This window comes from Aspergillus flavus, chromosome 2 (assembly GCF_009017415.1).
Source record: "Aspergillus flavus chromosome 2, complete sequence".
Classification (NCBI taxonomy): domain Eukaryota; kingdom Fungi; phylum Ascomycota; class Eurotiomycetes; order Eurotiales; family Aspergillaceae; genus Aspergillus; species Aspergillus flavus.
In genome coordinates, this window is record NC_092409.1 from 4,180,572 (window position 1) to 4,207,571 (window position 27,000).

Consider the following 27,000-nt stretch of genomic DNA (forward strand, 5'->3'; position numbering starts at 1 on the left):
GGTTTCCATGTCACTGGAAATTCTGTGTGTAGAAACAGAAGGAAAAACAAAGGATTGTAGCAGGTTAGAGAGTATTACCCCAGGGAAGCGCATGTGTAACAGGACAAATGCAAATTGGCATCCGTAGATGAGAACACAATGAGTGAAAACACCCAACCTCAATTAGTGCGTTAGAAAGAAGAAAGCCAACTCCAAACTCCACCGTCCACCACTTCGCCATGCTGCGAAAGGATCAATCAATATTAATCAGTACAAGGCACAAAATTCCCAAATAACGCTGCGATGTCGTGGTCTCATGAACTCAGGAGTAGATAGCAGATCGAGTGCTAGCTTCCCAGAGAAACACCATGATAATGGAATAAACTACCGACGAAGACCGATCTTGACAATCCCATCGGACCCCTTGTTGAACTTCACGCGACACTCCGGACAGTACCACTTAGCAGTTCGACTGGGAACTTCGGAGAGTCCGACACAGTCCAGGTGGAACCATTCCCTGTCGCACTGCAAATATTAGTTAGTTTCGGGTATTTGGGAGTCATAGGGCAAGTCACGTACATCAGTGTTCTCACAACAGATCATCGTGCCGAAGCTTACGTCTCCACAAAGGCAGTAGCGAGGCTCATTAGGGTCGATCTCCTCTAGTACACCATCTTCATCAATGCGGATGTCGCCATCCTTGGGTCCGTGCTCGCGAAACCGTTTCTTTCCGGGTTTAGCCTTACGGCGGCCGTAGCTCACCGCTGCACCGCCATCTTGTCCAGATGATACGGGGCCTGGAGCGGGCCGCTTCCTGCGGCGAGGCGCACTCAAGCTAGCTGCTCGAGTAACATCTGGAACTGGGGTCTTGCGTGCAGGGGTAGCGCTCTTTCGCCGAAGCTCTCTTCCTGCCGTGATGAGCCCGATAGAAGGAACTGGTTCGGCTGACGCAGCAGCCGAGCGACGTCTGGAAGGGGGTCGGGTTACGGGAGGCGTTCTTGTAGTACCCTCTAAGGCAGGTGGAGCGACCACAGCTCCGGATGGTGGAACCGAGCGCTTAGATCCGACAGGAGAGGCAGGTGGAGGTGTAGGCTTCGTTTCAGTCACTTCAGCAGCGGGCGTAGGTACGTTAGCTGACGGTGTGGTAGTTGAAGCACTTGGGACACTGACACTCGATTCCATCGGTGTGTCGCTTGTTTTACGGCGTTTCGACGGACTCCGTAGCGCAGCTCGTGTTTCTGCACCTGCCAAAGGGGCGGTAGTAGCATCCATCACCGGACTCTCGTCGGGTTTTCTCTTCTTCGCGGCTCTGCTTGGTTTGCTAGTCTGCGCCTGATCGATGCTGGGTACTGGGGCCTTAGTAGGAGATGCGGCCTGTCCCTGGCGTTTGGCGGCCAACTCTGCCTCCGCTGCAGCGGCAGCCGCTTGTTCGCGCGCTTGATTTTCACGCTTGAGTTTCTTCGCCTCGTTCAGTTTCATACCCCGATTGCTCAACTTTGTCTCAAATGTGCCCTCCGTATCTTTGGTTGCTTCACTCCGCTTGGTCAATTTCCCCGGGATATAGTTGTTCATGATATCATCGCAGTCGATGAACTCGGACCCATTCGCCTCAGCTTGCGCTTTCGCGGCTCTATAAGCCTCCCATCCCCGGCCTCGAAGGGCTAGTTCGCGGTGTATCATCACCTCACTCGGCTGCCACACGGCGTTTTTCTTCATCTTCTTACGCAGCTTGGTCATCTCCCACTCTGTCAGACGCAACCACGGCATGTCCTCGCTACCTGGCTTTGCGTCTTCAGGAGGAGGCTTGAGCATTGCCAGGGCATTACTCGTTGAGATATTTGCCACACCGCTATGTGTATGGGTGCCCAGTGAGGTCCGCGATCGCCTGCCTTGTTTCTCTTTCCGGCCTGGAGCGACTGCGGCTTCAGCAGGCGACTCTGAAGGTATAGCTTTGGGCTCCTCCACATCCGAATGCTCGGTACTGGCGATCGGCGAGTCGGGGTGCAGACCAGCAAGGTGCTCCGCTGAGAGGACTGACCGTCGCGTTCTCGATTTCAGAGTTGATGTAGGTTTCGTATGATCATGGCTATCCAAGCGAAGTGTGATGCGCGTTGTGGGAGCTACCACATCATCACCTTTCTTTGTTGGTCGACCACGCTTGGTGACGGGCACAGCCTGCGGCGCAGTGGTTTCGGCGGGCGGTGGTTTTGGAAGTGCCTCAAGCTTCTGCTTGATACAGTCTAGGCGATTGAAATGGCGATCGACAACATCGTATAAACGACAGGCCTCCGCGTAAGCGGACTCGCGGGCATTGATTGCGCGGTCGAGCTGGGAGGAGATATCTTTGCGCAAATTGCGCGCATCCGGACGTCCATCTGGAGGTAATTCGGGGAGCTGACCATAAGTCTTGGTGAGCTCATGCACGCCTTGAGTGGCTTCCAGATAGCGCTCGTCCAAGCCGCGGATGAGAGTAAGGGAACGGATGATATCAGCAGGGAGGTATTCGGTATAATCGATGAAGTCGGTGACGGTAGCTTGGGCGTCAGGATCAAAGGGGCCGTCCAGAATGACTCCACCAGCGTCGTCGTCGTCGTAATCTGCCATCATGGATAGTCGCGAAGGCGCGGAAGGACAAGCTGCAGTTAGAGGGTGTGGAGCGCGACTGGAATGTTATTGTTTATGACGGCACCATGTGTGACGGCGAGGCCATCGAGGGAAGTTCAGTCCAAACGCATGGGCCGTCCACGTGAAACAGACAGACCGGGCCCGGTTCTATAGTCTAGCACCGCGAATGGAAAGGAGGTGAAGTGATGAAGGGAACGATGGGGGCAAGTAGTAGTTCCGTGGCAGGTCTGATTAGAGTTCCCCTTCCACTGCTATTGGCCTGCACCTTCGGTTGACTCCGACACGTGATCCATTCCTCTTTCGGACTAGTCCGATATGGATCTATACAGACCATCACCGGAGATATCCTTTTATACTCTTGAGTCTCAAGAAAGAAAATGGAAACAATATTTTCATCAATACTGATGACAGCCCTCGGTATTCCACTGTCTCCAAGGTATCTGTAGCGGCAGTAAATGGTGAATGATTCTATTGAATTCATCTCTTCACTATAGCTGACGCAATGCAGTTGGAATACATCCACGCAACCAGAAGACCGGATGTGAGGGATATACCATGCTTTTCAGTAAAATACCGATCTGTCTATTCTGACCTACGTTATAACGTGAATTGTCAATACCAGAATTATGTAGTTGTCTCACTCCTGGTTTGCTTTATAGGCAAGCGCACCTTCTGCTTTTCTGTTACACGTCCCCATTTATTTCTTCCTTCATCTCATCTCCATGATTTGTTTAATCTGAGCTCCCTCAGACATATTGAGAATTATGGATAGAATAACACGTCTGAATCTGTTGTTCAGCCAGGACGAAGCCTTGTTGAGACTCGATACTCAACTCCGGACTGTGCCTGAGGTTCAGTCCAACCGGGACTCTGTTCCTATCAACGACAACGTAAACATTGACAGGGAGCCCTCTACCACTACCATTTCACAGCCGGTGCAGAGCCTCGGGCCCTCTAAACCAGCTACCGGTGATGAGCAACGTGAGAATGTGAGGGAGAAGGGTTCCGAAAGCGTAGCTCCAATTCCTGGATCTTTCATACAGACAACTCCGAACGATACCATCCCGTCCCCTTCTCTAGAAGGCCCTAACGTGCCTCATGACGGAACTTTCTCTCCTTTGGTGACAATCTCAAGGTACGCCTACAAGTACGTCAAAGGCCCGCTATCACAGAAATTGGCCAGCGAATTCTTCGATGGAGGCAAGTTCTGGAACCGATGTTGGGATCTGTGAGTGTCCATGTCTGCTTAGTGTAATGCCCCTTTAACAATGCAGGTACTATATCAAGCTTCGACCTCTTACGGGCCCTCGTCATTTGATTCTCGTGCCCACGACCCAGGTCCGTGCCTTTTTCCAGGAGATTAACCGTGCCCTGCAATGCAGTTTCACTCTATCAGAGGAAGGACTGGTTCTTCCCTTGAATAAAGAAGGCTTTCCGCAGCCCATATTCATAGGCAGAAGTACATGTCGGGAAACGAAAGATCGCCTTGAATCGCAAATCCCTGCCTCATCGGAGGCGCCTCGTCCTTCGCCTGGGATGGAAGAGCAGTTCACTGCTTTTGAGCAAATGATAGAGGCCGCATGGGAAACAACTAGAAACAAAAAGAAGGTCTCTAAGGCCAAGCAGCAACAACGCCTGGAAAATCAACAACGTCTAGTTGAGGGTCTCCGACGAGTACAGAGTTACCTGGGTCTCCGCTCCAGTGAGACAGATGACCTGATTGATGACGCGGCCTGGGAGGAAAAGAAAGCCCAGGAACCGGTGCCTGAGACCCCCCGGCCGCTGCACATGGATCAGCCGGCGCCGTTTCCCTTCTGGATGGAGTCTGTATTTATTAGTATTGATGTGGAATCTAACGAGTATCATCATAAGCAGATAACGGAAGTGGGCATATCCATTCTGGATACGTTGGATCTCGTTGGCATGTCTCCAGCCGAAGCCGGGGCTCATTGGAGGACTAAAATCCAGTCGCGTCATCTGCGTGTGGAAGAATACGCTCACCACGTCAATCAACACTTTGTCGCAGGCTGTCCCGGTAATTTCGATTTCGGAGCCAGTGAATGGGTCTCAGCCGATGATCTGGGCGCTGTTGTGCAGAACGCCTTCCAAATCCCATCCTCATCTTCTTCCACACGTGCACCACGTCATCTAGTCCTTGTTGGACATGCTGTAAGCAGCGACGTCCAGTATCTCCGCCAGATAGGAGTACGAATGGAGCGCAAGCCAGAGGGAACAGCCGGGTTCATAGGGGTGGTGGACACAGCGGAATTCTTCCGTATCATTCGCGGTGAGCCGACCACGCGCAAACTGGCAGATATACTCCAGGAATTTAACATGACCGGCTGGCATTTACACAACGCGGGGAATGATGCGCGATACACCATGGAGGTGATGCTCTGCATGATGCTGGAACATAGCCGATGAGGGGAAGAATTGATGACAGGTCGAATTGATGATGCGAATGCTGTAGTTTTAAGTTCGAAGATTGATTCGGGGTATGATCTTCAGGGGTAGTGCAGTAGTCTATGGAGTCTGGATGTGGTTCAATGCATGATGGAAGACAGCTCAGAAAAGATTAAACTTTAATTGCTGTTGATGTTATTCTACCGAGGTTCTAGATTCCAGGTCTGTCTTCGTGAAAATTACATGTTTTAATATTAGTACACACAGGACTTGAAGCTGTATGAGATGCACTCGAGCGACATAAATTAGCGGGGGGGGGAAACACGCTGAAATAAACCTCTCACTACCTAATGAGTAAAATGGCATCCTGGTATAGACGTTGGCCTCCAATGATACTGATTACTACGTAGAGAAGAGTTTTAATCAGACTATGAGCCTTATTGGCGTGACTCGAGAACTAGAGAAGCACATCACAGCGAGAGCTCTCCAAGCCTTGTAGTATATAGGAAAAGCCATGTGTAACAGTGGAGTGTAAATAGGAACAGAAAAAAGTAAGCTTAGAGGGTACGGAGTATACATGGAGAAGTGGACCCGTCAGTCCTCATTTAATCGACATCGGCTAACAAATTTAATGCAGCTAAACCGAAATGCCGGTCACCGTGCCTCAACAGCGTATAGATTCAACCATACACCCTATAATATCCAAGTCATAGTATAAAAGCAACATCTCATATAAAAATGCAATGATATCTACCCCACACCCGAACCAAACCCTCTAAAAACAGCATCCAGTGCATATAAACTCATCACTCCTAAAGAAAGTAGTAAGTATCAAAATGTAAACAAAACCTGACGTAACCACATCCAAAACCCCTCATAAATAAAAACAACCCCACCAAAACCAAACACCCTTCAACAAAAACATACAACCACAAGCATACCCCAGAAACCACCCCAACAAAACAACTTAAAAGCCCCCAAACAAGCCAATCCCGACCCAAAATGCCCGAAGGACTAACGACGCACCTAAAAACCCACAACCCCTCAACCTACCACCGCGCAACGACACACCCTTTCCTCCTAGCCGCGGGCAAGGGCCAACTTCCCAAATCCACGCTCTCAAAATGGCTCTCGCAAGACCGGCTCTACGCGCAATCCTACGTTCGCTTTATCGGACTCCTGCTATCGAAATGTCAGCTTCCGCATGCGCCCGATAACGCTGAGACTGCGCTCGAGCGACGGATCGTTGCGGTACTCATCGATGCGTTGGTGAATATTCAGCGGGAGATCGGCTTCTTTGAGGAGGTGGCGAGGGAGTATGGGTTGGATTTGGCGGTTGTGCCGGATGGGGAGGAGAAGTTTGGGCCGGGGACGATTACGCAGGCGTATATCGATATGTTTATGTCGGCGGGGAGTCCTGCGGTGAGTTTGTTGGAGGGGTTGGTTGTTTTGTGGGCGACTGAGATCTGTTATCTGGAGTCTTGGGAAGGGGCGAAGCGGGTTATGGGGAGTGTGGGAGAGGGTGGGGAGAGGGACCTAGATGGCGGGGCGCTGAGGGAGAGGTTCATTCCTAATTGGACGAGTATGGAGTTTAGGGAGTTTGTGGAGGGGATTGCGGAAGTGGTTGATGCTCTGGCTTCAAGAGTGCTGAATGAGGAGGGGGAGGTGGTGGCACGGTGTGAAAGGTGGTGGAGGCAAGTGAAGTGGTTGGAAGAGAGGTTTTGGCCGGATGTCACTGTTACTGACCAGGAATAAGGTGGTGTTGGACCTGAATAAAGATCATGATATGATATGGTATAACTGATACTAATAGCTATAGGTACATTATCTCATCGCTCACGTCAAGTACATCAGAAAAGCTGGAAAAGAGAACCTCCTGGTTAAACATCGCGACACCATCCATTCATTCTGTTTACTCCGTTCTATGCGGGTCTGCTCTAGCAATAATATCGTAAGGGAAGCCATGTAACTCATATGGGGATATCAAAAGACAAGCAAAGGTAAATCGAACAATTATGAGGTTGCAGCGCTGGTGCGAGCGGCGTTGCTCAACTGCCGATGGTACGATCCAATCGGTTGAAAGCCCCTTGTCACGAAGTCAGTCATGAGTACACCTACTACACATATTCCTGACAAAACTCACCTCGCAAGATCAAAACCACCTCCATCATCTTCATCCTCATCGTCTCCGAGATCGCGACCCGCCCCGTTCGCGGACGACCGGACCGCCGAATCATGTTCACGCCGTGGGGGTAGTGATCGTCCAGTGCCTAGGCCGTTGGCTGTACCGGGTTTACTAGGGCTGACCAAGTTCGGAGGTGGCGGACTGCTGCTCGGAATGCTGCCCAGTCCATCCCCAGGGTCACCCTTGAGCGGGCTCATGTCTGGAACCGGACGGGCGGGCGTACTACCAATATCGGCAAACTTCCAGAACTGTGCTGGCGAGCTCATAGGCATAAACTTGGACGGAATCTGCGCGGTACTAGGCGGCGGCAGGCGGGGTTGCTGCCGTTGTGGTGCCGGTGTAATCATGGACGATGGCCCTTCGTCATAATAGGAGGACGATAAAATTGGCGGAGAAGCTACGTTGTCAGATAAGCCATACCGGAGGCTTGTGCCATTGCTGCTGTTCTTGATAGCTGAGCGCGCAGGCAAGGGTGACGGCTCCTCGTAGTCTCGAACAGGCGGGCGGAGAGGATGATCCTGAGGGCCGTTCCGGCTGGCCCGCGAACCCCGTTCCGGCGTGTACGCTTCAACCGGAGCTACGGGGAAAGAGCTAAACCCGGGGGACGACACTGGAGGCGACTTCTTGCTGGAGAAAACCGCCTCCATACCATTGGCTCCACGCGTAGCTGGATCTCTGGTGGCGGGGGAGGATGGTGCCGACGATTGCGTTCCCTTGCGAAGCTGCTTCTTCCAATATTCCTCACGGTACTCGGGGGCAATCTGCCACTTCATTCCCTTTCCTGGTTCATCGGTACGACGGGGCACTTTTTGGAAAGCCTTGTTCAGGGATAAGTTATGGCGAATCGAATTCTGGTCATGGGTCAGGGCAACTGAGTCAACAATCACTATGTAGGACATCACGTACCTGCCATCCGCTCTGGGAGTGACGATAGAATGCATACTTGTCCATGATCCAATTGTAGATGTTGTTGAGTGTAAGCTTTTCTTCTTCGCTAGAGAAAATGGCTTGTGCGATCAACGTGGCATAGCTGTACGGAGGCTTCAGATCCTTAGCCGAGTCCTTGCTGTAATCAATCTCCTCCGTGCTTTCCATCATCATGCCTCGGTTATATAACGGGGACTGCTTGGCGGTCCGGGCACCAACAGTGTCGGGAGACCGTGGCGGCGGCGTTACTTGACGCTTGAGGAAATGCGGTGCTGGCGCCAAAGAAGGTTGGCCAGTTGGAGGGCGTGTGGTCTCGGGGGCACCCGATGGCGCAGGGTGGGGATGGGCATGTTGCGAGGCGTCCCACGCGGCTACATCCTCTTCCCCGTTGGCAAGGCGCTGTGCGCGTTGGACGAAACTGGGATGGATGTTGGCTTTATCACCGGGGGTAACGAACATCATCTGGGTGTTGGCAATCTCAATGATATCACCGCATGAAAGGATCGCATCAGTGCCGCGCTTCAGGATGGCATTGTTCAACCGGACGCCGTTACGGCCATTGACACGAATATGCCAAGAAGCTGTCTCCTCGCCGTCGTAAAAGATCTCGGCATGCAGACGTGATACAAACTTGCTAGGTCCTAAATCCACATTCACCTCTGGCAGTGCCCGTGCAGCGATGGTCACAGGGCTTGATTGCTCATCTAGCTTCTGTTCACGATCCGGTTCGCGCCCAATGTTGACATGGAGAGTTTTGACATAATATGTCCAGTTGCGGCCGGCGATCTTTGCATAGGCACGAATACTCTGCTTGTTTTCTGTCTTCGTATTGGAGTGATCGCGTATCACGCGCACTTCTTCGCGGGCGGCATCGAGATATGATATCACCATATCCACGAGATCCTGGTTCTCCGATAGTTCATGTTCTGGGGACGAGTGGTCAGCCTCATCGGCGGATTCTCCGGTCTTAATGGGACGAGTGTGAGGGGAGGTCCGTTCCACCTGCAAACAAGCAAGTTAGTCACCGATCAACAAAGAATATATCCCAGTAAAGCAGTGCAACCACACACCTTGCGCTTCTTATTCGACGGCCGGGTAGGTGAGGAGTCCGGAGCTTCCGCGTCCGAGGTTTCTTGTAGTTGGATTTCCTTGCGCCGCGCGCGGCGCCTGTTCGATAGTGGCATATTTGATCAACGAACTGTTGCGAAATCTGCAAGGATTTTCTGTTGTTGCTTTCTTTCTTTCTTTTTTCTTTTTTCGTTTTGGAATGGTGTAGATAAATCGTCGTATTGCCAATATTAAAGCTTAAGGTATGTTGACTTTCTGTGCGCGATTCACGGACCCATATAATTCACGAAATTCTGCGCCAGGCGAGCAAACAAAAACGATTGACGTAGGAAGAGATTGTAAGAAGGCGAAGCGAGGACGGCAGACGGATGACCCAAAGAGGGCAAAGGAAAACCTAGAACCGGGTGTTCGAGAGGGTAAGAACCAAAGGATCGTTTGCCACCGCGCAAGACGCGATCTGGGCGTGGCTGACTTATTATTATTCAGCCACGGGAATTTTTTTTTTGGCGGTTGTCGAGATATTGTTATTAGGAGCGTCAAGGGTGAGCCTGGTTGAATTGGGATTCCAGGGAGTCGCACGGGGGAGGAAGCGGGGTGGAGCGACAAAGGGCTTGTTGTTGGGAGCGACGAAGATACGACGTCTTGAAAGAAAGTGGGAAAAGAGAGAAAAGAGAAGCGATGACGATAACGCGCGCCGGTGTTTGGGGCGTGACCGCTTCCGTGTGGGGAAGTCAAAAGTCGGTTGCTGACGGATCGTCTAGTCTGCTTTTTATTATCAGTAGACAGTCGAGTCAAGTAGACACTGGAACTGTCAGTAGTAGTTCCAGACCCAAACACTCCCTCTCTCTCTCTTTGTCTCGCAACAATGATGAATGGAGAAAAGAGGTCAACAATCTTCCCCAGTCAATTTCTCGGCTCACCCAACCTTTTAATATTGAATATTTATTAAAAGAAATTGAGATTCCCCAATACTACCTCCGTGGACCTCAAATGGATGAGATCCCCGCTGCCGTAAACAGACAGTGGAGACCGACCCAGACTGAAGGAAAAGAAGACAACCAGGCCCTGAAAATAGAGCTATTATGGGGAATAAAAGCGAGACAAAGACCCGGCAAATTCCCTGAAATCCCAGGATGAATCAAATGAACCCCCGGTTGCAGGAATTGCAGAGATCCTGTGCATGTTTCTCCCCCTTGAGCAGCATACTCCCTTGTCTACTACGTACGAGTAAATTAATACTTCCTCCCTTACTAAATCACCCGAGCAGCTCTAAGATTTCACTACTCATGCAGCCATCCCTACGACAACCCCCAACTATTCGTTCTATTACTGGTTTACTCAACTGTAGGGGTGAGTTTACCAACCGAGTATGCAATACGGAGCCCTCGGAAGTGCTGATCAATGGGTCAACACAAGCAAATCGAACGCTGCTTAATTCTTCCTCCACTCTCCTCGTGTGATGCATCCAACCGAACCAGGGAAAACACCGGATCGGGCAATCAGAACTTAGCATTCTCGAATTCCACTTTAACGGTACTCGTGATAGTTAACCGCTAATCCTGGACTGTTGAATCCATGCCTCTGTTTGCGTCATTCTCCCCGTCTTCAGTTTAGCGCCTGCCCATTGGAATGTCTTTGATCGGTTTTGACCTCTTAGAAAAGAAAAAAAAAAAAAAAAAAAAAAACTTTAGTTCCATTTTTCCCCTATTGAATTTTTCTAGAAAGGGCACGGTAACATTATGGACTTCCTCTAAATATTTATTACCTTCCACTCCCTATACATTCTATCTTAAAACCAAGGGCAATATACCAGCAGTAGTCTGTAATCAAATAAACATGGTTTGGTTGCAAACGGTTGGATTTACTTTTCCCAGTTATTTCATGCATCTGGATTGCACCCGACCAAAGGCTTTCTGTGCAGCCTGACCAATCATAGTCTAAGTCACCCTCATTCTTCATCTCTTAGCAGGTCTACCAAACTTAGATTAATGCCCGAGTCTGGGAAGGAAAATAATAATTAAAAAGAGGGGGGAAAATAATAAGATAAATTGTACCCAAATCCCTATCCTTTACATTCAGAACTCCCCACTATACAAGAACAGAAATGTTCGAACCAAACGTTCTTACAAAAACAAATACACGACCGGCGGTTACAAAAATAGTAGGTATTCGGTAGTCAAGATCCACAATTCAGTGCAAAGAAACAAAGCGAGATAAGACAAACTCCCACAACGGTTTCGTAACGAGCCGTAAATAAAAGGATGCACAAGAGTAGAGTAACAGATCATGGAAACGCAAACAGACCAGTCTGAAGAATATCGCTTAATTAGGCATCTTAGAATCACCATCCTCATCCACTCCCCGTAGTGTTGGGTACATCACCGTATCACCTCCCGCCTCAGGTTTCACCGGGGACTCACACTTGGCAGGATGAGAAACGGGCTCGGTCTCCACACCTTCCATGTGGCCATCGGGTCCAGCCTCTGGGGTGCGCGACTCACGAGTCATGCCTGAATCGCCGTCATATTCACCCCGTTCGAGACGAGACGCGATGTAATTGCGCAGGTACTCGATAAGGCGAACCTTTTCAACCCACTGCACGTCTGATCGCTCAGCGACCTCAGTCGCGGCTTGGGCCGTCCGCATCGTCTCTGCTTCGTTTGCCGAGCCCGAAAGAGCAGGGTCAATCAAGCTAGCGGAGATGCGACCGGGTGACGAGGGTGCTTGACGCGGCTTGGCAGGTGGTGTCCGCTCTCCGTCATCCTTATTATCATGAGACAGATCCATTGGCTCAGGTAGATGACGCTCCTCTGGCCTTGCGCGTTGTAAGGTGCCACCGGTATACCGGCGACGATCATCATGGTCAAAGATACCACCAAGAGTGGACGGAGGAGCTGCGCTTGATGTGGTCGGGTAGCCAGCGGCCATGCTGTCAGACATAGTAGCCGATGGAAGGCGGGGGTACATGCTTGAGCCACCTTCGTGATGAGGAGGAGATACCCGGCTTGTTGACGGCAGGGAGATGGGCGACCGACCAGAGGTATACGATTGCGCGCTCGAGGGTGGTGTGAGTGCGGGTGTCCCAGTCGGCGAATGGGTCGCAGGATTAGCCATAATGGGGCCTGCGGAAGTGGTGGCCGTAGCATGGCTTGGAGGCAGCTGACTGGGTGGCGAGTGGGTGGTGCGATAGCTCATGCCGCCATGAACGTAATGGGCACCCGGCTGAGCAACACCAGCAGCTGCCACGTTGTCGTCATTTTCATAGATGGTATCCTGCATCTGCTGCAAGAACTGATCGATGTTGATCAGGTCGTTCTTGGTACGGACGTTACTCATGGGAGGGAGATGATACGCGGGAGCGGGAGGATGTCCACCAGGGCTATAGCCTCCGCCACCTACTGCCACAGGCGCAGGCATGGGTTGATATTCAGGGAGTGGGCCACCGCTGAGAATGGGAAGAGACAGGCTTTGTAAACCAAGTAGGCGTTGCCCAACTGCGGCGTACGAGTTTGGATCGAACTGGCGACGCTTGAGGTCACCGAAAAACTCGTTCAGGGCATCATATCCACGCTTTTTCGACTCGTATGATGCGTGGCCGGCCTCATGTCCGTGATTAAGCGCATAGTAAACGTTACCGTAAGACGGGTTCGCTGGTTGAGGTGGATGATGAGATTGATAGTACTGAGGAGCTCCGTGAGCATAACCCTGGCTGGGGACGGGGTTTAAGGCGGGTTCGAAGTAATGCGTAGCGGTAGCATAGCCTAGAGCTCCATAGGGTCAGTTACGCAGCGAATGCAGCTAGAGACACAGGACACACCTTTTGCTGGGTTACCTCCAAACATTATATCTGGATTCCGGGAACCCGGTTCAGGTGACCGAACCAGAACCGAATCATCTGCATGTGTCTTGACATGTTTCTTCAAGTCCTGAGGGCGCTTGAAGGCCTTTCCACAGAAGTCACACTTGTGAGGTTTTAAAGGCACATGTACTCGGATATGAGAGGTGATATGGTCGCGCTTAACAGTAGTAGTTCGGCAACTGCCCCATTGGCAAGTCAAGTTGAGATTATTTGTGCTCTTGCGACCTACGTGACGTTCGCAGACGTGCTCCTATAACATGATCAGCTACGTTCAAAAGTAAGCGATTGAGGTGCTCCCATGTGATATGTCGAAAGGACAAGTGGCAACAATGCCTGCTGTGTGGGGTGACGATGATCGCAGGAGTATGGGATCACGGGTGAGCTTACATAGAGGGATTCTGGGGTGGGACACTTCTCAGAACATCCTTGCCAAAGACAAGACAACTCTTCGGTCGGGCGCGCAGCACCATTAACAGGGGGAGATGCCACAGCTGCGGTCGCTGCGGCTGCGGTTGCCGTCACCGAGGATGTCGTGGTAGCAGAGACTTGAGGCGGCGACTGGGTTTGGGGTTGCTCCTGCGAAGTCGACGCGGCAATAGGAGCAGCCGCAGTCGAAGGGGAAGTGGTGTCTTGGGGTTCCGACATTGCCAAGAAAATTTCTTGTCCCTTTTCTTGGGAGCGGAAGTCGTCGTGAAAGGACTCAATACAAGTCAAACCAAGTGGGATGTTCCTCAATAGACAACCAAAGATGTCCAAGCCAAGGGACTTCTGGCTAATAAGGAAGATCAGGGATGGGGAGAGAAGGTAAGACGCGATGAGTTGGCAATGACAACAACTACCAATGCAACACGCGTATGTTACCGAATATAGAACTGTTGTGAAAAACACAAGATGATATAAATGAAAGGGGGGAGTGAAGGGAAGACTGGGAAAAAGACAGACAGGACAATTCAGGGGGAAATATGGGGAGAGATAAGAAGAGAGGAAGTCTTGGAAGCAAGAGGGGGAGGCTTGGGTTCTTGTCCTGTGCGGACATCCGGAGCCGAGCCTTGCCCAGAAAAGACCGCTTGCACAGCCCGGCGGAGGACAGGGACAAGACGACAAGACCGGGCCAAGAATGATGCGGGGCTGTGGCGCTCCTTACTTCCCGTATTGGTCTGGTACGATACCGCACGTGCAGGAAAATTAGGCCACCACTTTTTTCCTTGTTCTACTCCGTAATATTTCACAGGAAGAGTGGACACATCTTACTAGCAAAGCAAGGAGAAAGAAAAAAACAAAATGGGAAAAAGGAGAAAGGCAACCTGGCATAATCAATCCCCTGGAAACGGATTCGTTTCTCAGAATGATACCTCCAATGCACCGTCAGAATGACACTACTTAACTCAATATTATTCCCCAATATAGTGTCCACATGTCACGATCGGCAGCCGACCTGAAACGTACCATACAACAGCATTACCGGAGACCTGCGACCCTCGGGCCCCGCTTACAAAAGTGATGGGTTAGCGCCAATCAGACCCTGGAAAGACGGGGGTATCACTAACCTGATTGGGCCAGTTCTCGGGGAAATTTAAACGAGATCACGAGCGGTTACCTGAAAATCAAACCACGATTGGGCCTTATCAAAGGAACCAACGATAGCCTGGAGCCGATTCTAAATTACCTCATATTCGACCACAACCGGGGCCAAGAGTGCTTTTTCAGAAGTCCTGGTCTTCAGTGGGAAGTAACCACGGGTACTCTCTTGGCACCTCCCTGTCTTGGTCTTCCGCTCCGTGAAAGCCTTGGGAGTGGCCAAGATGATCAATCGAGACTGCCATACTTGGCGCTAGACTTAATAATCTTGCTGCCTTGGCTTTGTGGCATTTTGAGGTTATTGAACGGCTGCTAAACTTTATCCCAGGTCCAACTTTATAGAAAGAGGACTGAACGCGACCTTTTACGAGCCGTGGAAATGGGGAAAGGAAATAAAAAAAAGAACAGGGCTAGCCAATAGTTCAACATCTGCCAACAACCTCTTTGACAGAACAGTCCAATTACCTTACATAAGTACATCATTAACTTTTATCAGATGGTGTCCGTTGAAAGAGTGTTTGCCAAGAGATTCCAAGTGTGAGGTTAAGATATGGAATTCAATTAGCTGGGTACAACCCACGTGCTTCTGGAAGGGGAACGGCTATCAATCCAGATGGCGACTTTAGGAGGTTTCACTTTCCCACACAGGTGCATCCTCCGAATGTCCCCTTCCTTATCTCAAGCTTGTGCCCACTTTTCTTTTTCGGACTATCTCCCGGAAAGGATATGGCAATCACCTCGTTCACCGAGATACAGACTGAGTTGAACCCTCTCATAAGCTTTGGTTGTCTATCCAAACTCACCTTGGAATGCCTCCCTGTGTCCATTCCATTTCTAGTATGGTACAGGGTACAGGGGTACATCGTTACCAATGTCTGTATAAAATCCACGTATCGGCTTCTTGTACGGAGTACAGTGTAGTACATACTGTACATATAGTAATGGTTTCCTGCAACACCGAGTGATTATTGCAGATACTCAGGTGTGACCTCTTACTGACTAAGGCTCTGGTAGAAATGCCGTCAATTGCAGCCCGTATACGATCCCTAGGATTCGGTCAAAGCATCCCGACACAATCCGATTCTACTAGTCTTGGTATTCCACAAATACCTTAGTGGCCGAAATCCTTGCTAGGTAACGATCCTCGACGGCCAAACGGAATGGAAGAACAATCTTCACCACAGCAAAACACACAGGGCTGTTCTTAAGGGATTTCCTTGCATCAAATGACCATGTTACTCGACCAGGAAACCTCCTATCCCGAATTCGTCACCCACCTCCGTTACTAATAAAGTTGCCACGGCTCGTATGGCAAGCTGCGCTACAAAATGGCTTCTCTTACTTAGAAAGGGTACATCGTCTTAAGCTTAATCTGCCTACTGGTGTGAACATTACGACGATATGCTACCACCTACTTCGTGTCTGCCAGGGTCGTTCCACTCGCCCCAAGTTTCCGTATGGTGTAAAAAAAAAAAATAAAAAAATAAAACAGTAATTAAATGTTTGGATACAAGGATATATACATTCCAATTGTAAACAAACATTACACTGGTGACTAGTACCCCGGCTGGCAGCGCCATTTTAGTTTCAAATCCAGCGGATTATATATGTAGTGGCTCACGGCCAGTTGTTGTTAGCCTCAACGTTGTAATATTTTAGTACGTGCATTAGTCCTCAGTATATGATGCACCATCCGTGGATATGGCATATGCTCCGCAGGTACTACTTCGTATACGAGAAATTGCGGGCCTTTCCCCGCACTTTTTCTCCATACGCAATGTATTAGTACACTTTTCTGATAAAGATCTAACACTCAATTTGAGCGCGTGTTGTGCTATTTTGGGGGTGTCAATTGCTGGTCGGTGTTGAGTTGGTTTGACGGGAGACAAGACCATAGACCGCTTGGGTTATGTTTTCCAAAACATGAATCATTGTACACGAGTCAAACATCACCCCTCCCCCCCTCCCCCCCCTTGGCATTCGTTGTTCTAAACTATCTTGATCATAATATCTTCCAAATACGTAAGGGAAAGGTGGACTTAGCACGTGATATTCCATATCCCGGGGATATGGCCAGCACATATATCTGATGCCGGGGAACTTCCATCTATAACTCTGTCCCAGCAGATGTGCTGCTCAGTCTCCCAAAGGTTTAGAGAACACCCACTTCGGACATATTATTTTTAATGATCTCTAAGAATGACATCCACCCCATCATTAAAGCACAACACATCTACAGCTACCAGGATGAAACGGCCTATACCGTTTTGGCGTCGTCGCAACCCCATCAGCCTGCGGAAACAGCGAATGTTCAGCTTCATATCGGCGCTCTCGAATATTTCGAACCGCTTTATTGAACGCCGCCTCAACATTAACATTATCCCTAGCTGAAGCCTCAACATACTCGCCGCACAACTCTTTACCGAGCTCCATGCCCTCCGTTTCCGACACGGCCCGCTTATGTTGCAGGTCACTCTTGTTCCCGACCAAGATCAAAGGCGCAAAAAACGGCGCGCCCGGATGTGTAGCAGGTGGGTTTATCGAGTGGTCATCTACAACCTGCTTGATCTTTCGGACCTGATCGTAGTATTTCCGAACATGGGTGAATGATTCCCGGGATGCGACGTCGAAAACCAAAACGAAGACTTCACCCTGTCGAATCCATTCTTCGATCAGCATCGCATATTGCTCTCGGCCGGCTGTGTCTATGATATCGAGGATGCATTCTTGACCGTCGACTACGGTGGACTTGCGGATACTGTCGTCCGCTGTGGCTTCATGTGTGCCGGAGAAGTGGTCGAGGCAGAGCTGAACTTATCGGTTACTGTTAAGTTGACTCGATGGAGTGGTACTTTACTTACCCGTAGGATGAGTGCTGATTTGCCCACGCCTTCGTCACCGACTATTACTACTTTTACCTTGTCTGGCATGTCTGGCTAGCATAGGTGTGTGTGTGTGCTGATCGAGGGTTATAGTGAGTATCAGGAACAGTCGAATGGCTACAAGTAGAACTTGAGGGATATTTGTGTATCGAACTATTTCGCTGTCGGCAATCTTCAGATTGTCTCGAATTCTAGACTCAACGTCATCAATATCGAAGTTCGAGACAGTCCGAGAATCAGCCGATCGGTAAGTCGGCAGAGATGCATTGTTTAACCAATTCTAGTGTACAAGTAACAGTGAACTGAATGGCATGGTCTGGTCCCGTATGGACATACGGCCATATTACCGCCTTAGGCATACGAGAGGCGAACCCATTACATCATAGCACTAATTAGGGCATTGAAACTAAGCCTGTGGAAACAAAACCCGAGATATCGGGGGATGCTTTGAAGAAGCTAAACCTCAGTGTCAGCTGCTATTCCACGTGATGTTAATTCCTCTGGTTGATGAATTTCCAGAAGAACGCTTGTGGCGTGCGGAAGGCGCGTTTATATCATCGGTACGCAAACCTGACATGGTCGATCCACTCAACCCCAAAGTCGTGTTAGGGTTTTCGGAACTATTGTATTGACCAGTGAAACTAGAGAATGAGGGGTTTCTCCACTGGAATTTGCTATAATTTCCTGATGTCACATCTGTGACGATCGAGCTGTGGAGTGGTCTCGCGTTTATGTGCTACGGTCCCAAGGACAATGCCTTGACCCTGAAGGCCCCTCGCTTTTGCACCCCTGGCCTGCCTATTCCGGTGACCTCTGTAGAGTTTTCTTTGTAAGGCGAAGAGAATGTAAAGGCTTTATTTATAGCCAGGGCACCCTTAGCTACACTATTTCATCTAACGTGCCCTAGTCTTTACTGATAATAGATCACCAGACACGAGACGAGAGCCAAGTAATTAACATCGAAACTTATCAGTCTAATGAGCGTAACGAATCAAACCATAAACATACAATGATTGAATGCTTCCTCATGATACGCTCCCAAACCATCACAGCAACACATTCCAAAATTTCACCTTAATCAAAATCATCAAGCCAAGTGGCAGCGACTACATCCGCCTCATCCAAGTCTCGACTGCCTTGCTGCATCTTGGCACCATCCGTGAACGCAACTGGGTCTGACACGGGTTTTCCAGTTTTATCCATTCCAGTTTGAAGGAACTCCTGCAGCGTCATTCGCGAAGTCAGGTCTTCTTCCTGAGATTCACCGGCCGAGCGAGAGGTGTCCTGCAATCTCGAGGCTGCAGCCTGATTCTGCGTCGTATTCTGCAGCCGCCGCTGTTGAACTGTAGGGTCGGGGAGGAGAAATTCTGGATCGGCTGTTGGGGTCGGCATTGTGATTTGAGATGTGGTTTAGGCTCTGTGGTAGTTAGTGTTCAGTTCTTTGGTCGGTGGTGATCTGCCGTGGATGGGGAGGCGCTGTTTCGAGATGAAAGGAACAGAAACAAACCCAGGAGGAGATGAATGCGTCTACTTAGGTATGAAAGAAATACACCTAGGAAACCCTCACTTTAATACCCCAGATACTGAGTGGGGAGATAGCAATAGAGTTGTTACTCGTGGACAATAGGGTTTAGTGGCGCCTGTTTTGATACTGCTATGACGCTCACAATGTAAACGAAGTCCCAATCATATCCAGAATGTGACAGGATATAGTTCGATGGTGATATCAGGAGACCAGTTTACTTTTGCTTTTACGTGATCTTGTGAAGATCGTGCTCTGACTGATTGAGTACATCCTGTCCCAGTTGATGCCTGAGATTGAGTATGGGATGTCTGTCCTTGCTGGAGTGCATCTAAGGCGCCGAAGATGGAAGGAGAGCTCTATGTGGAGATGAGTGTGCCAGGTACCCCGCTCTTCTATGAATTAGTGTATAGAATTGTATTGACAATACTCGCAGTGGACAGGTCTATCGGCAGGGTTGGTAGAGATCTGGCAGGTTCTCAAGTCAATGATTATATAGAAAACGATGGAATAATGATAATGACCACATAAATCCTGTAGCTATTCTTTGGTCGTGAGGGAAAGTGATATGAAATACATTTCTAGATATAACATATACTTAGCTGCACCGGTCGCTTACAGTTCCCTCTAGTATGCTCAGTCAATGATCCAGGAGTACTTCTAGCTTACTCTATTTTGCTTCTTTTATGGTCTCTACTATATTAGGTCCTTGAAGTGGATGTAGATTTGAATTCTCTTAAAGTTTTTTAATATAACTTCACCACAGTGAAGGCATTCACAAGAAAAGGCCTAATTACCTAATTTATCAATACAGTTCTACTTGAACCATCTTGATTCTTCTCTTTTGATGACAAATATGTACATAGGGTACTTGGGTTAAGTCTTTTTACTCGGGTAATTTTACTTTATATATATAATATTCTGAGACTCCTAACGCAGGATCACCTAACCACTGTACTTGAAAACAGTCAATTTGGTAGGTGATACATATAAAAACTAGTTAGAGCATCAGTTGGATAATTTGAATAAATCTGTGGATGAATTTATACAATTTAGTCAGGTTCTACTAGGGTCACGATCTCCGTACATGACCTTCTAGTTTTGTCTTAGCCCTAGTCGGCTGCCCTAGGGATATTGACCTGATCAGGATAGTGTTCATCTCAAGGCTAAAGTACAACTATTGAGCTGGAATATGCCCTACGTTCAACCGATTTGGAAAATGCACTGGAGAGTGCGTTGGGGTCCGGGTCCACCTTGTAGTGATTCAAATACCGACGGAGCGAATCAGAGGAAGGAAAAACAAGAATGATTAAAGATTAGCATATAAAAATTAGGAAGAGGTTGAGTCTGAGGTCCCTCTCCCGAATTGCCCCTCCAGATAGTAGGTGGAGTTTCCGCTGCTCCCTTTTTGGGACAATGCTCGATTTTCTATGCATCATGAAACTGAACTACCCTTCGGCTACTGCGGGTTGCAGCGATCGTCGATTTGCCCGGACGAGGATTGAAATGATGTCTATTTCCAACATACAGGACCGGTCAAGAGTGCCCAATGGGACTAACTACACTGCGTGAATCGCTCTTTCGCGTGCAGAAAGGTTACAAAAAAAACAGACCTGGAGAAAATCGGTGCTATTATGGGGCCAAAACCAGATAGCAATATGAGCACCCTTTCTGTCAACACCATGTGGATCCCCGAGTTGCTGGATATGGTAGATGTCTCACTTATGGCCCCCAGTCTAGCAATGTACTAGTTCTTTCGGTTTGACAGAAATTTCTCCGTGAGACGTTTCAGTGGAGAGAATATCAAAGATGGAGGATATAGTCTTGCGGCCTATGACTGTCGCCGCCAACATATAAAGACCGGAATGAGAGACTCACGAATTTATCGCATTCTCTCCAATATACTTTGTTCAGTACCAGAATCCAGGTTATAATTGTTATCATGAAAGTCACCTATTTTGCCTCTATCCTCACGGCTGGACTTGCGTCCGTGGTACGACGATGTTTTAGAACCACCTCCATTGTTCGATGACAACTAACCTCTTTCAGGCCTACGCCGTCGAAGCTCCTATCCCTGGATATGGCGTCGAGGACCTCTCCTGGGAAGTCCAGACCACCCCTGGCGGCCCCAAAGTCAATCTCAATGGAACAGTGCAGGAGGTCCACGAACAATTGTTGGCAATTAACCCCAACTACGAGCAAGAATTCGCTGCCCTGAACGCCGACAAGAAACGGGAGCTTACTTTCGAGAAGCGGGATACGGTAACATGCTATCAGTATCCTCAGGCCAACCACAAGTATGTCGAGAGTGGTATCAAGTATTTGCGTTCGGTCCCCGGCCAGCCCACAAACGGACCGGGACCTAACAACTGCGGACGGGTCAGCTGTAGTTACAATGCTGCTATCTGGTGGTGCAATGATGTGAGTAGATAATTTACTGGGCGTGCGAGTCCGGAAGTCAAGGAACTGTATTGACGTCTCTTCTAGAACACTTTCAGCAAGACCCTTCCCAGCTTCAACAACATTGCCGATGGAGCTCAGGTGGTTGAGAATCACTGCTGGAGAGGAGGCAACTTTTTCTCCGGAAAGTGCGATCACGCCGATCACTGGAGTGTGATTGTTAAAGGCGAGAGGTGCTAGATGGAACTAGAAAGACAATATAAGCAGTATGGAAGTACATCATATACTTGATTAGTTGATCAGCGATAGAAGATACCTTCCTCATCTAGTCTAGTTTATCGTCCCACTTCTCCCAGCCTAAACCCAAACAAGCAATTCCGCGATCAGCCGGGCTCACATTCTGGACCCCGAGTATATCCATTAAACTCTTCCGATCTCCAAAACAACATCCTTCCCTCCCCATGTATATATATTCCTCTCTACCCAGAAAAGAATGCTAAAACTCTCCACAATCCTCGGCTCCCTATTCTATCTCCTCCCAATCTATATCTTCCTCATTGCCCCCGCCCTCCGCCAATTCTTTCCCCCCGCCGAAGAAGACCTCACCTTCAACCCCGACGATGACGCCGCCGACCTCGAAGGCCCGATCCTAAACGACACAATTCTCAGTCTCGACGATGGCATTGAGCCCACCTGTGCCCCGGACAATTACCGGGTCCATCTCCTCCGTCGCGACCCATTGGTAATCTACATCGAAGATTTCCTCAGTTCCGAGGAAGCCGACCACCTCGTTGAACTCGGGTGAGTTCAATCCCACCGCGCAGCGCATTAGACATGCCTACATACATATCCACCTTCACACAAAACCAATTCCCCCACATGGCCCAAACAAGGAAAGAAATACGGCTACTAACAACCACCAAGCCAAGAAACCTACACCCCCTCCATAATCTACGACGGCACAACCGAAAAAGTAGACCCCAACACCCGACTCTCCGACCGCTCCCTCCTCCCCCGCACCAACACCGTCCGCTGCCTCGAGAACCGCGCAAAGGCCTTCCAAGGCTGGCGACCGCACCTGTACATCGAGCGCATGTGGGCCCAGCGCTACAACGCCTCCGGCCACTACCGGCACCACTATGACTGGGCGGGTTCGAGTGCGCGCGGCGGCGACCGTGCCAGTACGTTCATGGTGTATCTCGGGGACGAGTGTACGGGTGGTGGCACGAATTTTCCGCGGTTCAAGAGGCCGAGGGATGAGAAGTGGTGTCGGTTTGTGGAGTGTGAGAATGAGGCGGAGGGGGTTACGTTTCGGCCGGTGAAGGGGAATGCCATCTTTTGGGAGAATTTGAGGCCGGATGGGAGTGGGTATTTGGAGACGTGGCATGCGGCGTTTCCGGTCACGGAGGGGACGAAGGTTGGGTTGAATATTTGGAGTTGGTATCAGCCGCCCAGAAGGAGGAGGGTGTGATTCTTTTTCTTTTTCTTTTTCTTTTTATTGTATTGTATTCTATTGGGTTGTTCTGTTGGATAGAGGGTGAAGTTCTTGTACCATACGTGTACCATACTATACAGATAAACATATATAGATCTTCTGCTAAATAGACACTTCTATACCGCGAGAACCTGATATGTACAAATCAACATGACATTTCATCTATATACGGAAAATGATACTCATTAACTACACGAAACCCACAAACGCCACATCAATATCCGTACTCCGTTGCTCGTTACATTAACTTCGTGGACTGGCAAAGGAAAGGTATCATACCAGATCAGTTTCCAACATTCATCCATTGGATCCAATCGTCGCTGGGAAGTCCATTGCCGGCCCGGCACGCATCGGTGTTCCCAAAGATATCGTCCAGCGAGATCCCTAAATCAATGCCCATCCCCATGGAGTTGTCCTCGACGCCCATGCCAAAGTTCTGCACATTCCCTGACGGCATCAGCGGCTGCGCTGACTGCTCCGTGGGGAAGTTTTGCGGCTGGAAATTGTAACCCTGCCACATGAAGTTGTTGTTCGGGAGAGATACCAGATCGGGACTGTTGACTGCCTCCCCACTCGCCGGGGTGGATGCGTGTGAAACAGGCGATTGTAACCGCGACTGACTCACAGAAGGGGGGTTTGCTAGGCGCATAGGAAGAGCAGCATTCATGAGTGTTGGTGTATTGTTGTTGGAAAATAAGGGGAAATTGCCCAGGCCATCCAGGGCCGGTGTTGATACCCCGATGGTGTTTGTGGGATCGGTAGAAGGTGGCGCCGACCGCTGCGTCGTGAGATCCCGCCCGAATTGCATGGCCCCGCTGTCCTGACGGAAATGGTCATTCTCCAAGGTGGACATCGGCTGGGTAGGGTAGGCAAAAGGATCGTCAGAGGGAAACATGATGGGCATAAGATCGGGAAGGTTGGTTGGATTTGAGAACTGCTGAGCAACAAATGGACTCGTGGGCATATCTTGCGTGGACATGGACATCGGCAGGGGGGATGTGTTGGATGAGGCAGCAATGGACTCTGTCGCCTGTGTCTCTGACGGGGTCGATATGGTTTCTGTGGGTGGTTCGGGTGTCGATGAAAACCAGGGGGAAGGTGTGTTCGCTGGACGAGAATTTGATCGACTATGGCGGGGATGGTTGTCGTCTAAGCTCTTGGGTAGATTACTGGCCTCCTTGGTCGACCTGTTCAATAGTTGAATAGGGAATGTGCTCGCTCTCTGCGGAGGAGGCATCGCGGGTGGGGCCGTAGGGCTTTTAGCATTACCCAGTTTGTTGCTACTGGACGGGGCAGGGCGCTTTAGATTCACCGGGTTGGCTTTGCTCTGGCGGTTCTTTAATAAGTCGGGAAGATTCTTGAAAAGGCAGATGAGGCTTTGGGAGCACCGATCCGCAGCCAAACTCTTCTTTGCCAGTCCTGTCAAAGTGTTCTTGCCTTCCATGGCATCCTTCAACACGCCATCTTTAGCTGTGGGAGAGTCGGGATTCTCGAGCACGAAGAACAACAAAGATAGGATAGCAAAGTAGGTGGTATACATGGTAAACCAGTAGGACCCGTTAAGCAGACCTCTCTTATGCATACCAGTGGTTATATGGACGATGTTCCGGGAAACGCTAACGCATGCAGCAGCACAGGCGTAGGATCGCCGATCGACGCCACGGGCCTGAGAGCCGCTCGAGACATAGTGCAAGAAAGGGCGGTACATGACCACTTGCACATGGGCATAGCTAATGCGCAGCAACTGTCGTACCCTACAGAAAGTTAGTCTTAGTCGCACAAGGGAGTAGAGATGATTAAGTATACCTCTCAAGTTGAGGGGACACTTCGGTCCCAGGTCGCAAAGCGGCCGGTAGTTCCTCCATCCAAGCCTGAAGATCCCGCTCAATCTCCCGGATCTTGGAATGACTTACAACATAGCGTTGATCTGATTTGGATCGGTGCTGAGCGTTCTTAACCGGATATATATATTTTACCACTTTCAGCATAATGCTTGAAAGTCGCGTGTGTGCATTAGCACCTGCCATGAGAGGCGTATAATCCGGTGGTGTGGGTAAGATGCCATCTGAAGTGATGAACTCGCCGTCAATCGACATTGGGTATTCCTGGTCGATGTCATCGTCACTCAGCATCTGGGGTAGTCCCAGTAGGGTGCTGACATAGACGTCCATCTTCCGAATAACCCAAAAGATACGTTTCCGCAGCTCTTGTTCCAGGGGGTTGAAGTTGGCTGATACCGAGCGGTGCAGGCCCAGGCGTAGGGCAGAGCGAAGGGCAATGCCGACAAATGAATAACAGGTACTCAGTTTGGCAGATGATTGCAGGAACAATACCATGAAGCAAATTGCCTGGAGAGAGGTCAAGTCGCGGCAGTCAGTGATCTCCAAGAGCTGTCGCCCGGCTTTGAAGTATTGAAACCTGGTTGGAGTTAGCGAATGTATAACTTTAGCACCAAGCACAGACATACCCTTGGCCGATGGCACTTTCATAACCGGAGAGATCCAGGGTACCAGTCCCGTCATCTGAGAACAAACAACCGACAGCCATCACAATGTAGAGGAGTGGCAGAAAAGCATGCTCCTCATTGGTATACTGCTCAGGCGGGGTATCGTAGATCCGATCTAACATGGCGTAAAACGAAGGTTCGTGGACAAATCGCATGAGAGAACAGCCATCTTCCAAGGCATTGTGACACAGGCGTCGTGCCACCTCGCGCGATGGCAGGTCATGAGTGGGGGGCAACAATGCATCCTGCGGGGACTCCGATGCCGACTTTGGACTGTCCAACATCTGTGAGAACGGCCGCGATCGCAGCGCCGGCGCTGAGATGTCCACGGCCCCCAATTGCTTTCGAAGTCGTCGAAGGAATGTGATGCCTGAGGTGTGCCCATGATAATCCCAGTGACCTTGATCGTCCAAGTCCAGATAGCCTGAATTATCCACCATTGATTCAAGTAAAGATTCTTCACCACAACAGTTATCTGATGGAGCCTCCGCTGGCCCGGTAGCAACAGTCGAGGAATTCGAGCCGTTGGTGGTCACGGGCGGTTGCTGTGGCTGCTGTTTCTCGCGTTTGACGACGGCTAGCATTTGTTCGGTAGCATGCTCATCGAACCGGGGATCGTCCAGATTGATGTCGGGAAGAACGACTCGAAGGAGAGCCTCGGCCTTGTGTAGACGTGCTTCAAGGGCTTCCACATATTGAGGGGCCGGATTACGGCGGCGATTCGACGGCTGGTCATAGGTGCATTCTACCGACGGGGAGTGAGTGAGATGCAAACTAGACAGACGTAGTGCAAGGTAGACCATAGAAAGGACAGCAAAGACACAAGAGAGAACATGAAGGGCAGTTACTGACCATAGCTGTATACGGTACAATGAGTACATGGCTGTTTCCCATCACATTTGATCTTTTTTCGCCGACATTCATCGCAAGCTCGTGTTACACGGCGCCTCTTCTGCATGGGGAGGGGCTCTTTGGCTGGTTTTGAGCCGTCTTGGTCGTGCGACGACTGAAGGGAAGAGGGATCTGCATCATCATGGTAAAAAACTGAATCCGAGGGGCCCGATGGATCATCGTCCGTCGCATTATCCGCCGACGCGGTATGGAAAGCGCTGGATGGAGTACCCATGGCGCGCGCGATTATTCAGTCCAGGTGTCGGGATCGATTAAGGCGGTCGGCGTAGAAGCATGCAAGGGAGCTCCGATTGAATAGCGTTTGTGGAATCAGGACAGTGTTCTGGGCGTCCCGAGAGAACGAAAGAAGCGCGAGACTAATTTGATCAGCAAGGAGCAATGCCCGCGTGGCGATCCGACCGTTATCGTCCACGAGGGTGGAATTGACGTTTCTCACAGGTTCATCGAGCAATAGGAGAAATGACGACGGTGCGATTCGTTCTTCCGACGGATTGCAGGTGGGATCCAATCACTGGGCTAGAAAACGCTTTTATGCTTCTGGTTGTGTAATTCCTTGAAAATAATTATCCGACAGCGGGTGTGCTGAAGTTATAGGAAAGATCTGTAAAATTAATAATTGCGTTTTGGATGAGTCAAACAGTGGCCGCGGAGATTCCCAA

General features: G+C 49.9%; 11 protein-coding genes across 11 annotated transcripts; 5 read left to right on the forward strand and 6 right to left on the reverse strand.

Annotated features, from left to right (window-relative positions):
• Positions 1-363: 363 nt before the first annotated feature.
• On the reverse strand, positions 364-2,586 carry F9C07_2438 (putative PHD finger domain protein; the record flags this gene model as incomplete). The annotated part of the gene is made up of 2 exons (XM_041290004.1): positions 364-504; positions 559-2,586. The coding sequence occupies 2 exons, from the start codon at positions 2,584-2,586 to the stop codon at positions 364-366; spliced, it is 2,169 nt and encodes a 722-aa protein (XP_041143169.1).
• Positions 2,587-3,368: 782 nt separating this feature from the next.
• F9C07_2437 (uncharacterized protein) lies at positions 3,369-5,028 on the forward strand (the record flags this gene model as incomplete). The annotated part of the gene is made up of 2 exons (XM_041289994.1): positions 3,369-3,832; positions 3,879-5,028. 2 exons carry the CDS (start codon positions 3,369-3,371, stop codon positions 5,026-5,028), a joined length of 1,614 nt encoding a protein of 537 aa, XP_041143170.1.
• Positions 5,029-5,878: 850 nt separating this feature from the next.
• Positions 5,879-7,095, forward strand: F9C07_2277853 (uncharacterized protein). The gene is made up of 2 exons (XM_041284871.2): positions 5,879-6,763; positions 6,827-7,095. The coding sequence occupies exon 1, from the start codon at positions 6,010-6,012 to the stop codon at positions 6,760-6,762; it is 753 nt and encodes a 250-aa protein (XP_041143171.1). The 5' UTR covers positions 5,879-6,009; the 3' UTR covers position 6,763; positions 6,827-7,095.
• F9C07_2277854 (forkhead transcription factor Fkh1/2) lies at positions 5,879-10,872 on the reverse strand. The gene is made up of 4 exons (XM_041290005.2): positions 9,190-10,872; positions 8,099-9,121; positions 7,151-8,043; positions 5,879-7,093 (listed from the first exon to the last, which is right to left on the reverse strand). The coding sequence occupies exons 1-4, from the start codon at positions 9,301-9,303 to the stop codon at positions 7,021-7,023; spliced, it is 2,103 nt and encodes a 700-aa protein (XP_041143172.1). The 5' UTR covers positions 9,304-10,872; the 3' UTR covers positions 5,879-7,020.
• F9C07_2434 (uncharacterized protein) lies at positions 9,866-10,324 on the forward strand (the record flags this gene model as incomplete). Its single annotated transcript, XM_071510953.1, has 1 exon — positions 9,866-10,324. One exon carries the CDS (start codon positions 9,866-9,868, stop codon positions 10,322-10,324), a length of 459 nt encoding a protein of 152 aa, XP_071363923.1.
• Positions 10,873-11,509: 637 nt separating the features above from the next.
• Positions 11,510-13,691, reverse strand: F9C07_2433 (putative C2H2 transcription factor PacC; the record flags this gene model as incomplete). The annotated part of the gene is made up of 3 exons (XM_071510952.1): positions 11,510-12,954; positions 12,996-13,296; positions 13,434-13,691. The coding sequence occupies 3 exons, from the start codon at positions 13,689-13,691 to the stop codon at positions 11,510-11,512; spliced, it is 2,004 nt and encodes a 667-aa protein (XP_071363924.1).
• Positions 13,692-16,841: 3,150 nt separating this feature from the next.
• Positions 16,842-17,554, reverse strand: F9C07_2432 (putative rab-33; the record flags this gene model as incomplete). Its single annotated transcript, XM_041290007.1, has 2 exons — positions 16,842-17,432; positions 17,486-17,554. The coding sequence occupies 2 exons, from the start codon at positions 17,552-17,554 to the stop codon at positions 16,842-16,844; spliced, it is 660 nt and encodes a 219-aa protein (XP_041143174.1).
• A 1,026-nt stretch (positions 17,555-18,580) lies between these two features.
• On the reverse strand, positions 18,581-18,898 carry F9C07_2431 (uncharacterized protein; the record flags this gene model as incomplete). Its single annotated transcript, XM_041284866.1, has 1 exon — positions 18,581-18,898. One exon carries the CDS (start codon positions 18,896-18,898, stop codon positions 18,581-18,583), a length of 318 nt encoding a protein of 105 aa, XP_041143175.1.
• Positions 18,899-20,970: 2,072 nt separating this feature from the next.
• Positions 20,971-21,668, forward strand: F9C07_2430 (uncharacterized protein; the record flags this gene model as incomplete). The annotated part of the gene is made up of 3 exons (XM_041289995.1): positions 20,971-21,021; positions 21,078-21,449; positions 21,516-21,668. 3 exons carry the CDS (start codon positions 20,971-20,973, stop codon positions 21,666-21,668), a joined length of 576 nt encoding a protein of 191 aa, XP_041143176.1.
• Positions 21,669-21,921: 253 nt separating this feature from the next.
• F9C07_2429 (oxidoreductase) lies at positions 21,922-22,899 on the forward strand (the record flags this gene model as incomplete). The annotated part of the gene is made up of 2 exons (XM_041289996.1): positions 21,922-22,229; positions 22,353-22,899. 2 exons carry the CDS (start codon positions 21,922-21,924, stop codon positions 22,897-22,899), a joined length of 855 nt encoding a protein of 284 aa, XP_041143177.1.
• Positions 22,900-23,206: 307 nt separating this feature from the next.
• Positions 23,207-26,555, reverse strand: F9C07_2428 (putative C6 transcription factor; the record flags this gene model as incomplete). The annotated part of the gene is made up of 4 exons (XM_071510951.1): positions 23,207-24,677; positions 24,730-25,341; positions 25,391-26,174; positions 26,282-26,555. The coding sequence occupies 4 exons, from the start codon at positions 26,553-26,555 to the stop codon at positions 23,207-23,209; spliced, it is 3,141 nt and encodes a 1,046-aa protein (XP_071363925.1).
• Positions 26,556-27,000: the final 445 nt, after the last annotated feature.